The sequence below is a fragment of the Oryx dammah genome, unplaced genomic scaffold (genome assembly GCF_014754425.2).
Source record: "Oryx dammah isolate SB20612 unplaced genomic scaffold, SCBI_Odam_1.1 HiC_scaffold_26, whole genome shotgun sequence".
Taxonomy (NCBI): Eukaryota; Metazoa; Chordata; class Mammalia; order Artiodactyla; family Bovidae; genus Oryx; species Oryx dammah.
In genome coordinates, this window is record NW_024070210.1 from 42,394,345 (window position 1) to 42,409,396 (window position 15,052).

Consider the following 15,052-nt stretch of genomic DNA (forward strand, 5'->3'; position numbering starts at 1 on the left):
CTTTTTAAAAAATCTTTACAAGTGCTCAGCTTCCCTCTTTTAGTCCTGTTAGCACAAAACACAAACTTCCCAATGTCTTTTCTTCCTCTTTCCAAAAGGGATAAACAGGTTCCTTGGAGCACTGTATTCACTTCTGTATCCCCATAACCTATCGTACTACCTATATAATAGGAACTTAATAAATATTTGTTGGAGAGATGGATGGAAAGATGATTTCAAGAGAGAAATGGGAAGGTGATGTGGGTATCTGAGCAGATCTAATATGAATGAAAGAAGTGGTGGTATATTTCCATGGTAACAATGATAAAGGGGATTGGAAGACCTAATGGTCTAGCCACAGTGGGCCACTTAAGTTGGCCTAACTCTGAAGGCATACAAATAGATCTGAGAACACTGAAAATAAAGTAGGCAACTTCAAGCACATTAGAAGCAAGCAAAAATATATCCCTGCCATAAAGCACAATAAGGATTAGAGAAAAACTGTAGGACCCTGCTTCCCTTTGCTAACTGAGTCATAGAGTAAGTGGCAGGCAACAGTTGACAATGGATGAGAAAACAGTTTAGAAGAGCGAGCATTGTTTCTCACATAGTTATTCACAGAACACATGTACAGAGAACAAAATCATCTTTAATGAGCAATAAAACTGGGGAGAAAATCATGTCAATTATGAAGTATAAATATAATGAAACTAGTCAGTCACAGTTGTTTGCTTCTCTGAAAAAAACAGACGTGAAAGCAGATAGCAGTTCATCCAGTTTGCAATCACACAGAAATACTCGAGGCTCGTACCAAACAAAATCTACAAGGTTTCATTCTGAACCCTCTTGGCATTCTAAATTTAGTCAGCTGGATTGTTAGTTAATTAACAACCTACTAACGTTCTCAAACTAGTGTTCCACTGTAGAGCGGAAATCTATAGTTTATCATGAAAATGGAACTCAGTGTCCCATATTTCAAGATTTTCCCAGAGTACTTGACTTTATTTCTTTACGGATATTATTACTGTTAGCAATGCTTCTTGATTATCTGCACTGCAACTCTTCTCGAAGACAATTAGCTATTGAATTAAAAAAGACATTGATGCTGTTCAAGAGTGCTCTAGCCAAGTGCTTATTAGAGTTTAGAAGACTGCCCTCTACTGTTGCCCTGATGATTGTGATAAATATTTTTTTCTTAGAAAAATGTCACCTTCTCATTTTCTAAAACCTCATTACTCTTCAACCGTAAGCCTCAGCTACCCATCGTCATCACCATAATGGCCACATCAACACCAGCAGTAAAGAAAAAAGTTATTTTCTTCACAAGGCTTCTGTGTCTCACACAGTCACATCAGCTCTGCTACTGAGCTGTGCTTCTATCCAGGTGAATGAGAAACTGACCTGGTAAGTTTAAAAAGTCACAAGATTCTAACAAAGACTTTCTGTGTGTTTGGATTTTTTTCAACCAAAAAGAGATGCTTGTTTTCTGTGTTTTAATTACACACATGCTCTTCTTTAGAAAGGACCACAAAAATACACAAAGATTCCTTAAATAAAGAGTCAACCTTTCCCTGCTTCACAACTCAGTATTAACAGTCATACAAAATATGTAAACTTGTCATTGTTGCAAAAAAACAGATCTTAGTCCAGTAACAATATGCAAAAGATTCTTAAACACATTTGGACAATTTACATCCGGGGCTTTCCCCAAGGCATAAGACTGACCAGTTTACAAATGTATAATTGAAACTATTTCCAGTTATTTATAAAAACTTGTCAATTCCTAAAAGACTTCAAAATGAAAAATCAAGATCCACTCTATTTTTATACTTTTTATAATATTAGGCCAAGTTATATATCATTTTTTATACAATTCAACAGACTACGTATCAATTTTTCTGATGTTTGAAATGTATAAAAATATTTATATGAGAACTTTTCAAATAAGTGGATTTACCTACCAAAACCCAACTCCGTTGTGCATGTATTGGTTTCTATGTTTGGCCAACTCTTCTATAAACTCTTGTCAGGGATCCTGACATTCAAGATCACTGAGAACTTTGCTACTTTTTAAAAAACATGGTGATGTCATCTGGGTCCTGGATGGACTTGATCTCCGGAATTTAATTTTGCACTTTCAGGTTTAGTATTCTTAAATTAAAATCTTACCCTGATCAGGAGCTAAGTGGTCATGCTGATTCCCCTGACTCTCCAATGCTGCCTTTTTGTTTGTAATTTAGAGCCTCTCACATAAGGCTTTGCCAATAGTCCTAGGTTCACATTCTACTTCTTCCACTTAGTAACCATGTGACCTTGGGGAATTTATTCAGTTTATCTGGGTCTCAGTTTCCTTGCCCATAAATTGGAAGTAATAGTAATCTCTTCCTCCTGGGGCTGTAAGGATTTAATAAAATAAAATGTGCAATTATTCAGCATGGTGCCTGATACATAGTGACTACTTGTTCACGTGTCAACATCACGGGTAGGCGTGGGAACTTTATAACTTTTATCTAATTAAAGGTTTCTTTAAGGATGAGTTCTTGTTCAAATCTGTCTTCTCCCAGGGCTATAAGTGCTATGAAGGCAAGGCCTGGGTCTGACTTGTTAACCACTGTATCTCGGGGCTTAGCAAATCCCTTGGCTTTGTGTTAAATACACATTTAGTAACTACATGAACAGGTGACTGAGTGAATGGATAAAAGAAAAAAAAAAAAGAAAGAAGGTTCAGGCTATGCCTTAACAGGCCACCAAAAGTTACTGTCCTTGGGTTTAAGAGCAAAAGTGGGGAGGCAGGGAGACTTACAAGAGACATCCTAAGGCCCTACCCACCTCAGTTTTGACGCTTGCTGTTGTCCCCAGGTTGGAGTTCCCAACGTGGACTTCTTGGGTTAGGATTGGGAAACTCGGGTATTCAGTTATTTAGAAGATATGATATGCCATTTTGATACAGGACTGAAACTGTAGTTCGGTGCTAAAGACAGTAGTATGACACAAATGGCAGAAAGTGAAGAACTAAAGAGCCTCTTGATGAAAGTGAAAGAGGAGAGTGAAAAAGTTGGCTTAAAGCTCAACATTCAGAAAACTAAAATCATGGCATCTGGTTCCATCACTTCATGGCAAATAGATGGAGAAACAGTGGAAACAGTCACTGACTTTATTTTTCTGGGCTCCAAAATCACTGCCAATGGTGACTGCAGCCATGAAATTAAAAGTTGCTTATTTCTTAGAAGGAAAGTTATGACCAACCTAGACAGCATATTAAAAAGCAGAGACATTACTTTGCTAACAAAGGTCCATCTAGTCAAGGCTATGGTTTTTCAAGTGGTCGTGTATGGATGTCAGAGTTGGACTATAAAGAAAGCTGAGCATCGAAGAATTGATGCTTTTGAACTGTGGTGTTGGAGAAGACTCTTGAGAGTCCCTTGGACTGCAAGGAGATCAAACCAGTCCATCCTAGAGGAGATCATTAGATGTTCTACTGGGTGTTCACTGAAAGGACTGATGTTGAAGCTGAAACTCCAATACTTTGGGCACCTGATGCAAAGAGCTGCCTCATTGGAAAAGACCCTGATGCTGGGAAAGATTGAGGGCAGGAGGAGAAGGGGATGACAGAGGATGAGATGGTTGGATGGCATCACCGATTCAATGGACATGGGTTTGGGTGGACTTCGGGAGTTGGTGATGGACAGGGAGGCCTGGCATGCTGCAGTTCATGGAGTCGCAAAGAGTCAGACACGACTGAGTGACTGAACTGAACTGACACAAATCTCAGGAGAAAAAAAATACGTGGTAACTAGAAGCAAAACCAAGACCTTACTCAGATTTGCCCAGACATCACAAGCTAAAAGATACACACAGCAAAGACAGAAAGGGCATGCCTCACACATCTGTCTCCTCTATTAGACCTTGCCATAGCCAGGCAGGGCACTTCCAAATGTACACAACGCTGACATCATACTTTTAATTTAAGCTAAAGGATACAGTGTGTGCTGTGTGCTCAGTAGTTCAGTCCTCTTTGACTCTTTTGTTACCCTATGGACTGTAACCCACCAGGTGAGAATGGGATTTCCCAGGCAAGAATACTGGAGTGGCTGCCGTTTCCTCCTCCAGTGCACCTTTCTGACCCCAGGACCAAACTCATGTCTCCTGAATCTCCTGCACTGGCAGGCGGACTCTCTACCACTTAACCATCGGGGAAACCCAAGGGATGCAGTATCTGGTTTTAATTCCCAAAACTGAAACAAATTTTTTTTACCCCCGAGAAGAAAACTTGAAATCTACTGATATCCCATTATGACAAAGGTTAACAGAAGAGATCTAAAAGAGGAGATAGAAAAAGAATGGAGGAGAAGTATCAAAAGAATCTTGATAGTACATGTGAAGATATGTTGTAATTCTACATACTTTGTGTTGCAACTTGTCTTTAGAGGTGCTTAATGATAAACTTTTTTCTTCCAAGGAGTAAGCGTCATAATTTCAGGGCTGCAGTCACCATCTGCAGGGATTTTGGAGCCCAGAAAAATAAAGTCTGACCCTGTTTCCACTGTTTCCCCATCTATTTCCCATGAAGTGATGGGACCAGATGCCATGATCTTCATTTTCTGAATGTTGAGCTTTAAGCCAACTTTTTCACTCTCCTCTTTCACTTTCATCAAGAGGATTTTTTGTTCCTCTTCACTTTCTGCCATAAGGGTGGGGTCATCTGCGTATCTGAGGTTATAGATATTTCTCCTGGCAATCTTGATTCCAGCTTGTGCTCCTTCCAGCCCAGTGTTTCTCATGATGTACTCTGCATTTAAGTTACATAAGCAAGGTGATAATATACAGCCTTGACATACTCCTTTCCCTATTTGGAACCAGTCTGTTGTTCCATGTCCAGTTCTAACTGTTGCTTCCTGGCCTGCATACAGGTTTCTCAAGAGGCAGGTCAGGTGGTCTGGTATGCCCATCTCTTTCAGAATTTTCCACAGTTCGTTGTGATCCACACAGTCAAAGGCTTTGGCATAGTTAATAAAGCAGAAATAGATGTTTTACTGGAACTCTCTTGCTTTTTCGATGATCCAGCAGATGCTGGCAATTTGATCTCTGGTTCCTCTGCCTTTTCTAAATCCAGCTTGAACATCAGAAGTTCACGGTTCATGTATTGCTGAAGCCTGACTTGGAGAATTTTGAGCATTACTTTACTAGCAAGTGAGATGAGTGCAAATGTGTGGTAGTTTGAGCATTCTCTGGCATTGCCTTTCTTTGGAATTGGAATGAAAACTGACCTTTTCCAGTCCTGTGGCCACTGCTGAGTTTTCCAAACTTGCTAGTATATTGAGTGTAGCACTTTCACAGCATCATCTTTCAGGATTTGAAATAGCTCTACTGGAATTCCATCACCTCCACTAGCTTTGTTCATAGTGATGCTTTCTAAGGCCCCCTGACTTCACATTCCAGGATGTCTGGCTCTAGGTGAGTGATCACACCATCGTGATTATCTTGGTCATGAAGATCTTTTTTGTATAGTTCTTCTGTGTAGTCTTGCCACCTCTTCTTAATATCTTCTGCTTCTGTTAGGTCCATACCATTTCTGTCCTTTATCGAGCCCATCTCTGCATAAAATGTTCCCTTGATGTCTCTAATTTTCTTGAAGAGATCTCTAGTCTTTCCCATTCTGTTCTTTTCCTCTATTTCTTTGCATTGATCACTGAGGAAGGCTTTCTTATCTCTTCTTGCTATTCTTTAGAACTCTGCATTCAGATGCTTGTATCTTTCCTTTCTCCTTTGCTTTTTTCTTCTCTTCTTTTCACAGCTATTTGTAAGGCCTCCTCAGACAGCCATTTTGCTTTTTTGCATTTCTTTTCCATGGCGATGGTCTTGATCCCTGTCTCCTGTACAATGTCACAAACCTCCATCCATAGTTCATCAGGCACTCTATCTATCAGATCTAGTCCCTTAAATCTATTTCTCATTTCCACTGTATAATCATAAGGGATTTGATTTAGGTCATACCTGAATGGTCTAGTAGTTTTCCCTATTTTCTTCAATTTAAGTCTGAATTTGGCCATAAGGAGTTCATGATGTGAGCCACAGTCAGCTCCTGGTCTTGTTTTTGTTGACTTACTCCTTGGAAGCAAAGTTATGACCAACCTAGATAGCATAGTCAAAAGCAGAGACATTACTTTGCCAACTAAGGTCCGTCTAGTCAAGGCTATGGTTTTTCCAGTGGTCGTGTATGGATGTGAGAGTTGGACTGTGAAGAAGGCTGAGCGCCGAAGAATTGATGCTTTTGAACTGTGGTGCTGGATAAGACTCTTGAGAGTCCCTCGGACTGCAAGGAGATCCAACCAGTCCATTCTGAAGGAGATCAACCCTGGGATTTCTTTGGAAGGAATGATACTAAAGCTGAAGCTCCAGTACTTTGGCTACCTCATGCAAAGAGTTGACTCATTGGAAAAGACTCTGATGCTGAGAGGGATTGGGGGCAGGAGGAGAAGGGGATGACAGAGGATGAGATGGCTGGATGGCATCACTGACTTGATGGATGTGAGTCTGAGTGAACTCCGGGAGTTGGTGATGGACAGGGAGGCCTGGCATGCTGCGATTCATGGGGTCGCAAAGAGTCGGACACGACTGAGTGACTGAATTGAACTGAATGATAAACTTGATGTGATATGTCATGCACGCTCAGTTGTGTCCAACCCTTTGTGACTCCATGAACTCTAGCCCGCCAGGCTCCTCTGTCCATGGAATTTTCCAGGCAAAAATACTAGAGTGGGTAGCCATTTCCTCATCCAGGGGATCTTTCTGACCCAGGGACTGAATCCACATCTGCTGTGTCTTTTGCACTGGGAGGCAGATTCTTTACCACCATGCCACCATAAACTTAATAAACTAATAATTTCAAGAGAGTGATGAAAATAGAAAAGATTTTAAAATAATAGAAAAAAAGAATTCAGATAGAGGAGAAAGTAAACTATTAAAAACAAAGAGTTGAAAGAGAAAGAGCAAAGGAGGGGCCTAAGGGTTATATACATCCACAAAGAGAATAGTTAGAAATAATGCAAAAAGGGAGGAAAGAAAAACGATGGCTAGGGTCATGAGAGAAATGTGTGGATATAGTAGAAGTATTGTTGTGTGAACATGTATGTCTCAGAGGTAGGGAAAGAATGAAATTAAAACTAAGGCTTAAAAAGAAGGAAAGGAAGGAATAGTTGAAGGCTGTAAGAAAGCAAAAGCAATTGCGGGAAAGATTTGGGGTTTGTTAACTGTTCCAACTCTTTCAAAGACTTTTCCACATATTGCATCACTCGTCTTTAAATTTGTCTGCTAAGACAGGGGATTAATTTTTATATTCTATCGAATTTATTTCCCCTTAATCCCTCTATTCATTTTTCAGATGTTTTCTTGGAAATAGGAAATCATATTTTAATATGGCTAAACCCATAGTACATCCTATTGCCTTGAATGTTATGGTAGATTGAAATTCAACCCAAGATTTAAGAAGAAAAAGTAAATTTAGCAGAGATCTGATATTTAGCCCAGAAGTGTACCTGCCTCATAAATTTGGCATTACATGTTCTCTGAAAAGTGATCACAGTTTATGTATAAATGAGAGAAAATAGAGGTCTGTGTTGCCTTCATTGGTAAAAACTATTATATATTAGAGGTTTTGTGAATTACCTATACTATTTGAAGCAAATGCAGACTACAACTATTAATAATTATGAGTACACTTTTAAAGTAAATTTTATTAAGTATTAATAAAGACTTTATCTTTGTATATATATACATCCACATACATACACACAGAGAGACAGGTCCTTTAACCTCTCTGGACCTGTTATCCCATCTGTGATAAAAGAATTATTTTAGGTGAAGAAGTATTTTCTGCTTTAGCCCAAACAGCACCACTTGTATTAGTTTAAATTTTGGACTTCTGTGTTCAACTCTGTTTTGTTTGGAGGAAAGAATCTGAGGAAAGTCATTATAAAACCACCACAGCAGATGGTCCCTTTCCCAGCCACTGCCCTCCAAGAGAAGGAGACCCAGCACTCTTGCTTTGTCTTACAAGTTCCCATCAGGAAGCCTCTTCTTCACTCATCATTTCATACTCCACCCTCAGCCCCTTACCTTAGGCCCCTCCTTTGCTCTGCCATGTCTTTTTGAGGCCTGAGGCTGATCCTGTCCCCCACTCTCTGGCACCTGTGACCATTTGCTAAGCTGCTAAGTCGCTTCAGTCATGGCCAACTCTGTGCGACCCCACAGACGGCAGCCCACCAGGCTCCCCCATCCCTGGGATTCTCTAGGCAAGAATACTGGAGTGGGTTGCCATTTCCTTCTCCTGTGACCATTTATTCATGTATTAATCAAGGATTTGTTGATCAATCATTTTGTACCATGCTTTTTTCCAGGGACTTGGCATTTATTAGTGACCAAAACAGAGATCCCTGTTCGGCTCACACTGCAGCAGGTTGAGATAGACAATAAATAACAAGCATAAAATAAGCACTTTGTAGAGTATGCCAGATGGTGATAAGTGCTATGAGAAAAAATAAAAAGTCAAGCAGGCCAGGGAGGATTGAGAGGGGTATGAGGAATCATGTTGAGAAGGCAGATCTTGGCCCCATTCCTGCAGTTCCAAGTAAGAAATCTACCTAATCCAGCGTGTCCCTTTATACAGGATCCTGGAATTGACCTCTGGTCACAGGGTGTGGTAGAGACAGCACTCAACTCAACTCCATACTCATTTCCTTCCTTGCAATTAGGTCAGGCCCATGTGACTTGTGCTGGCCAATGAAACATGAGAGGAAGAGCAGTTAAAAGTTAGCTTGTCTCTTTCATCTCATCCTTACTCTGATGTGCTCACCTTAAGGGCCATTAGTCAAGGCATCAAAGCTACAAGATGAAGAAGGCCATCCAACCTGCATCAGATGTGACATGAGGAAGAAATAAACTTCTACTGTTTATGCCACTATGATTTCAGGGTTGTTTGTAACTAAATCACAGCACAGGCTATCTGTGCCAGTATCTATGAAAGAAAACGAGCTGGCAATTATAACACAATTTTCTGCTTTTTAACAGTAAAGTAAGCAAGAAGTCATGAATTTTTACCCCCTCACAGATTAACAGAGGTGTAAAGGTACACTTCTGCCAGGAAAGAAATGAGTAAATTACATTTAGGTTGCACTTTTAGGACTCTATGAATATTCTGTGACGTGTTTTCAGCAAGTATTTTGATTCATGAACACAATTTACTTTTTTGGATTCATGTAACAGTAAAATTTCATTGAAAAAATTACTTAGTAGAGAATGTGTAATTTATTTTAATCTAATCAAAATATTTCTTGGGCCATTCAGTTTCCTGGCTATTCCCCTGACTTAAATCTCAAACTGGAGGAATATTTTTTTTCTGTAAACATTTGTTACAATGGCACTCATTTAAGAAAGATTAAAATATTAACAGTATCCAGATGGAGTCTACAAGCAAATGCAAAGCACAACCAATAGGAGCTCTAAGTTGTGCCCTGAGAAACTTTAAAATGTAAAGCTGCCTGTGCTCTAACTCACAGGATCATGCTTGTCCATATTTTCCTTTAGTAGACTCCAAAGAAAACATTTAGAAAGATAGCCTCAAGCTCATAAATATGGGTTAATAAATAAAACAAATCTGTATGGAAATATTGATATCCAAGTCCAGATACATAGGTGTATAAAGCAAGAGACCATTGAGGGGTGCCAGGAAGACCCCAGAGGTTCTCCAACCACCTATCAGGATGCCCGAAGTCCAACCATTAATTATTTTTCCTTTGTCTAGAAGAATTTTGCTACTCTGTGACAGCTTTGATAGAAAAGAACAAGACACAGATGGAGTAGAATAGGCAGGGGAGACCATGCTGAGGAGCATGGGACTGGGTTGAATGATGTGAAGATGGTGATAACAAAACCCTGGTCTAAAATAAAGGGCAATAGTTGACAACTGATTAATAAATTATAATATTCTTCTTGAACACCTACTATCTTTATGACATTATACCAGGCACTCCGAAAGACACAGAAATATATGAGGCAGAGTTGCTGTCTTCATCAAGTCTGTAGTATGGGGTTTGGTCTTTGTTATGGAGCCAGAGAATGCATGGCTAGCTAGAGCTAGAAATAGGAGTGTGGCCTGTTACTCATCCTCAGCAAGTCTGTATGAGGCTCCCGGGAGACCCAGGTCAGGCAAATGAAGGGTATTACGGGACCAGAGGGAACGAGGTCTAGATAAGAGAAAACAAGGATGAAAGGAACAATGAACTGATACAGCCATTCTCCTCTTGGTAAACACTTTTGCCCTTGAGCATGAGAAGAGATCACAGGCTTTGATGCTTGGAGAATTTTATGTCCTTCCACCAAATAAAAAGAAACATAAATTGAATTTCATATAATTATTTTGTCACATGCCTTTGTTACAAAAGCTTTTTGGTTTTGAGGTCTTTTTCAGTTTTAAACACTTACCATCAAACTTCGCAAGTCTGGTAATATCTGCTCCAAGTTCTGAGGTAACTGAGAGCGCCTGGCGCACTTTAAGGTTTGTTTCCCTGTGAAATTAATTGACATGACATGAACTTTTAAATGAAATAGCCCAACAGTATCTTACACAAAGCAATCAGGGGCATTTCTGCAATTTTGGCACATGCAAAATCCAACACAAGAGATTCAAGAAACTCCCTCTGAATGTCATTCACACCTCCCACACTATCTCGGGAAAGTGGACACGTCTTTGCAGACTCCTAAGAGTTAGCATTTCATCCACGGCATATCTCTGTAACAACAGTGATCTGTCTGGCTATTTAGAAAAACAGAGGATGTATTAATAACAAGTATGGTTGCATTCGAACATTCTTAGACATCATGCATGAGTTACAAAACACATTAGGAATGGGAACACAGTTGCCAGTTAAAGGAGGTCAGTATCACTCCAGAATCTGGTATCTATGCAGAAGTTTTACTGGTAAATTTCACAGTAGCTGCAATTCAAATGGGAAAAGCTTTCTTTTTCTTGAAGAATCAAGCCAAGAATCCCATACATCTAGAATCATAAAACTAGACAGGAACTAGGTAGATCACAAGGAGCTGGTCACCTTCTTCCAAACAAGACCATGGCCAAGTCTATGGCCATCTCTCAAGCCTCCTGTTTAAGGCGTTTGTCATGTCAGTTTCCTCACTGAGTTCAACCAAATTCTCTTCTACCATAGCTTAAGAGCATCTGTCAGAGTTCAGTCTTTATGGAAATGTTTAGTAGTGGGTTCAGTAGTAGTGGGTCAACAAATATCGATTGAATACATACCACAGTCACCCATGAAACTCAATGCAGCCCTGAAGGTTACTGTCCTCTTAAGAAAAACAAGTGGTAGGTAAAAAAGCAAACATCACCTTTTGGAAGTGCATGCCAAACCATGAAAAACTGAATTTAGAGAACTGAGCAGATACCTACGACTTCACTTAATCTAAACTTCTCCATAATTAAGTTTCACAATGATATTATGGCAATAAGAACTGAATTCAAGGAATGCCCATTAGTCAAACAGCTTTCTGCAGAAAACATTAAGCTGAATGTATAATTGAAATAACTTTATTCAAAAGTCATTTAGATCTTATTGATCTAAATCTACAAATTCTAGGAGACAGAGATAAATATAGACAGTCAAAAATAACTTCATAATTGAGGCAGAAACTGAGTTGGGCTTGATGGAAAAGAGTTAGACAGTGGTATTGAGATTAAAGGACAAATGTTTGCCCTTTAAATGACTTTTCAAATAATTTAAACAATCACACCAACTGGACCAGATAGCTCTCATTCCTCAGCCTCCTCTATTCCATGTATGCTGTCACTCATCAAAGTTCATCATCATGTTAATTTATTTCCTCAGGATTCTAATATCTCACTTCCATATTCAGATGTGGAAACTAAAGAGGAAGAATAATCACACACGCCTCACTGATAAAAATTTTTTTTCCCAAACTCCTGATTTTTTTCTCAAATAATATTTTTTAATCTGTAAAAAAACCCACAAATGACAATATAAAATAACACATGCATAAAGGATCTGAATAGACACTTCAATAAAGAAGAAATATAGTGATAAATAAAAAAAATTTCACTATCATTTCTCACAAGGGAAATGCAAATTAAAACCATAATGAGATACTACTACATGCCTACTATCTAAAAAATACTACTACTACATGCCTACTATCTGAACTATCTGAAATTAAAAAGATTGATCATACCAGGATAGAGAGTCACTGAAAATCTCATATACTAAGAGTGACATCTAAAACGGTACAGTCACTTTGGTCAATATCTTGATAAATTTCAAAATTATTTTCAATAGAAGAAACAATACAGAAAGATTCTTTTTACCTTTTAGTCAACTTCTCCTATGGTACCATCTCACAAAACTGTATTACAATATCACAACCAGGATGCTGACATTAACAGTAAAGATATGGAACACTTCCATCAACACAAGGATTCCTCTGGGCTCCATTTATGGACATACTACCTTCTCTGCCTCCTCCAACCCATCTTAAACTCCTGGCAATCCCTAATCTGTTATCCATTTCTCTAATTTTATAGAAATGTTACATAAATAAAATAATATAGTATGTGACCTTCTGATATTTACTTTTTTCATTCAATATGATTCTGTGAAGATTCATTCAAGTTATTGCATATATCAATAGATAGTTCATTCCTCTTTGTTGCTCAGTAATATTCCACAATATGGATATACCAAAGTTTGTGCAACCATTTGCCTGATGATGGACATATAAGTTGTTTCTATTTGGAGATATTACGAATAAAGCTGCCCTAAATGTTTGTATAAAAATTTTTGTGTAAGGATAAGTCATTTCTCTGGGATAAATGCCAGGTAATGAAACTGCTGGATTATATAGGAGCTACATGTTTAGCTTTTTAAGAAACTGCCACACTGTTTTCCAGAGTGATTGTAGCATTTATATTCTCATCAGCAATGTGTGAGTGATTTGGTTTCTCAACATTCTTGCCAGCATTTGGAGTTCTCACTAGTTTTTATTTTGGTTATTCTGATAGGATAAGTGGGAAGTGATACATCATTGTTGTTTTAATATCCCAATGGCTAAAGTTGTCGAGCATCTTCTCATGTACTTATTTGCCATCTGTAAGTTATCTTTGGTGAACTGTCCTTTAATATCATTGCCAATTTTCTAATTGGATTATTTTTACTGTAGAGTTTTTAATATTTTTCATATATTCAAGATACAAGTCCTTTGTCAGATATATAGATTGCAAGTATTTTCTCCTAGTCTGTAACTTTTATTTTCATACTCCTAACAGTCTTTTGCACAGAAAAAACAAAAATTAACATGACCAAATCCAGTTTGTCAAATGTTCCTTTTGTGCATTATGCTTTTTGGATCAAATCTAAGAGCTCTTTGACTAGCCTTAAATCTTCAAGACTTTCTACTATGTTTTTTCTAAAGGTTTTATAGTTTTATGTTTTATATTTGAATTGTTTCCTTAACAATTACAGGACTACTCAAACTATTTCATACTGGATGAGTTTTGACTGTTTTTCAATCAAGTAGTCCATTTACTCTAGGTTGTTAATGTGTATAGAGTTATACATAGTATCTCCATATCTTTTTGATGACTTCAGGATCTATTATAATACTCCCTGGTTCATTCATGATATTGTTAATTTGTATCTTTTTTTTTTTCCTTTCCCAGTCTTAAAATTTGTCTATTTTACTGTTTTCAAAGAACTAACTCTGTTTCTTTTTCTACATTCTTTTTCTATTTTCAAATTCATTGATTTTTTTCTCTTTGCTCCTTCCTTCTACTTGCTTTGGTTTATTTTGCTATTTTCTAGGCTATGAATGGAAGATTTGATAATTGGTTTGAGGCTTTTTTCCTCTTTTCAAGTGTATACACATATAGCTATAAATTTTCCTCTTAGCACTATTTAGCTTCTGCCAAACCAAGGGTAGGATCACATAGGCTGATCTCTATTTGGATACCTCAGTACAGCAATGATTTAGAAGGCAGTGGTTAAAACCACAGGCTCTTTTGTCTGCCAGGTATGAGTCCTGGTTTCATTCGTTAGAAATTTGGGACAAATTCTTTAGTCTCTCCAAGCTTTCGTTTCCTTACCTATACAATAGGGCTTATAGTACCTATGTCAGGATTAAATGATAGAATCCATCTCAAGCACATGCTTTAAAATGTAAGTGTTCAATATATGTTTTTATGTCAGACTAACTGAATCCATTGAAATGAAATTACTATATGGTCTATAACTAAATTCCAAATTAGCGTTTATGTCAAAACTGCATTCTACTTCATTGCTCTCTTCTCTCTCTACATCCTCACTTGACCCAGTTCCAAAAGTTGCCTTATAAAGTAACACCAGTTCTTCTTTCTTCAAGCGATCTTGATTGCCATTCCTCTCATTTTCCTTAGAAAAGCACTTGAAATTAAAAACAAATAAACAAAGAGACCCTTCCAGGGAATCTCAGTGAAGAATCCCTATGTAAACTATATATTACTCACATATATAGTTAGCTCATTGTTTCTGAAATAAATTCAAGAAAAAAGACAGTTTTCACAAGATCTGCAAAGTAACTAGCAAATGGACTAAACGAGATTTCCCTGATGGTCCAGTGACTAAGACTTCACCTTCCAATGCAGGGGGTGTAGATTCAATCCCTGGTCAGGGGCTAAGATCCCACGTGCCTCACAGCCAAAACACCAACACATAAAACAGAAGAAGTATTGTAATAAATTCAGTAAAAACTTTGAAAATGGTCCACATCAAAAAAAATTTTTTAATGGACTTTGCAATTTAACAGTCTTATTTCTTCCAAGAATATAAAATGAAGGGTTTTTTAGATTTTTTTGATTGAGGTATAGTTGATTTACAATGTTTAAGGTGTACAGCAAAGTCATTCAATATATATATATATTCTTTTTCAGATTATTTTCCATTACAGATTATATTTAATATAGTTCCCTGTATTATACAATAGATTCTTGCTATTTATCTGTTTTATATATAACAGTGCA

The 15,052-nt window shown here is 37.9% G+C and overlaps 1 protein-coding gene across 1 annotated transcript in view; it reads right to left on the reverse strand.

Annotated features, from left to right (window-relative positions):
• Positions 1-15,052, reverse strand: part of ATP8B4 (ATPase phospholipid transporting 8B4 (putative)) — a 284,590-nt gene that overhangs the window by 121,865 nt on the left and 147,673 nt on the right. The window contains exon 9 of the mRNA XM_040226490.1: positions 10,459-10,541. Within this exon, the coding sequence (XP_040082424.1) occupies positions 10,459-10,541 (83 nt within the window). The remainder of the gene's footprint in view (positions 1-10,458; positions 10,542-15,052) is intronic.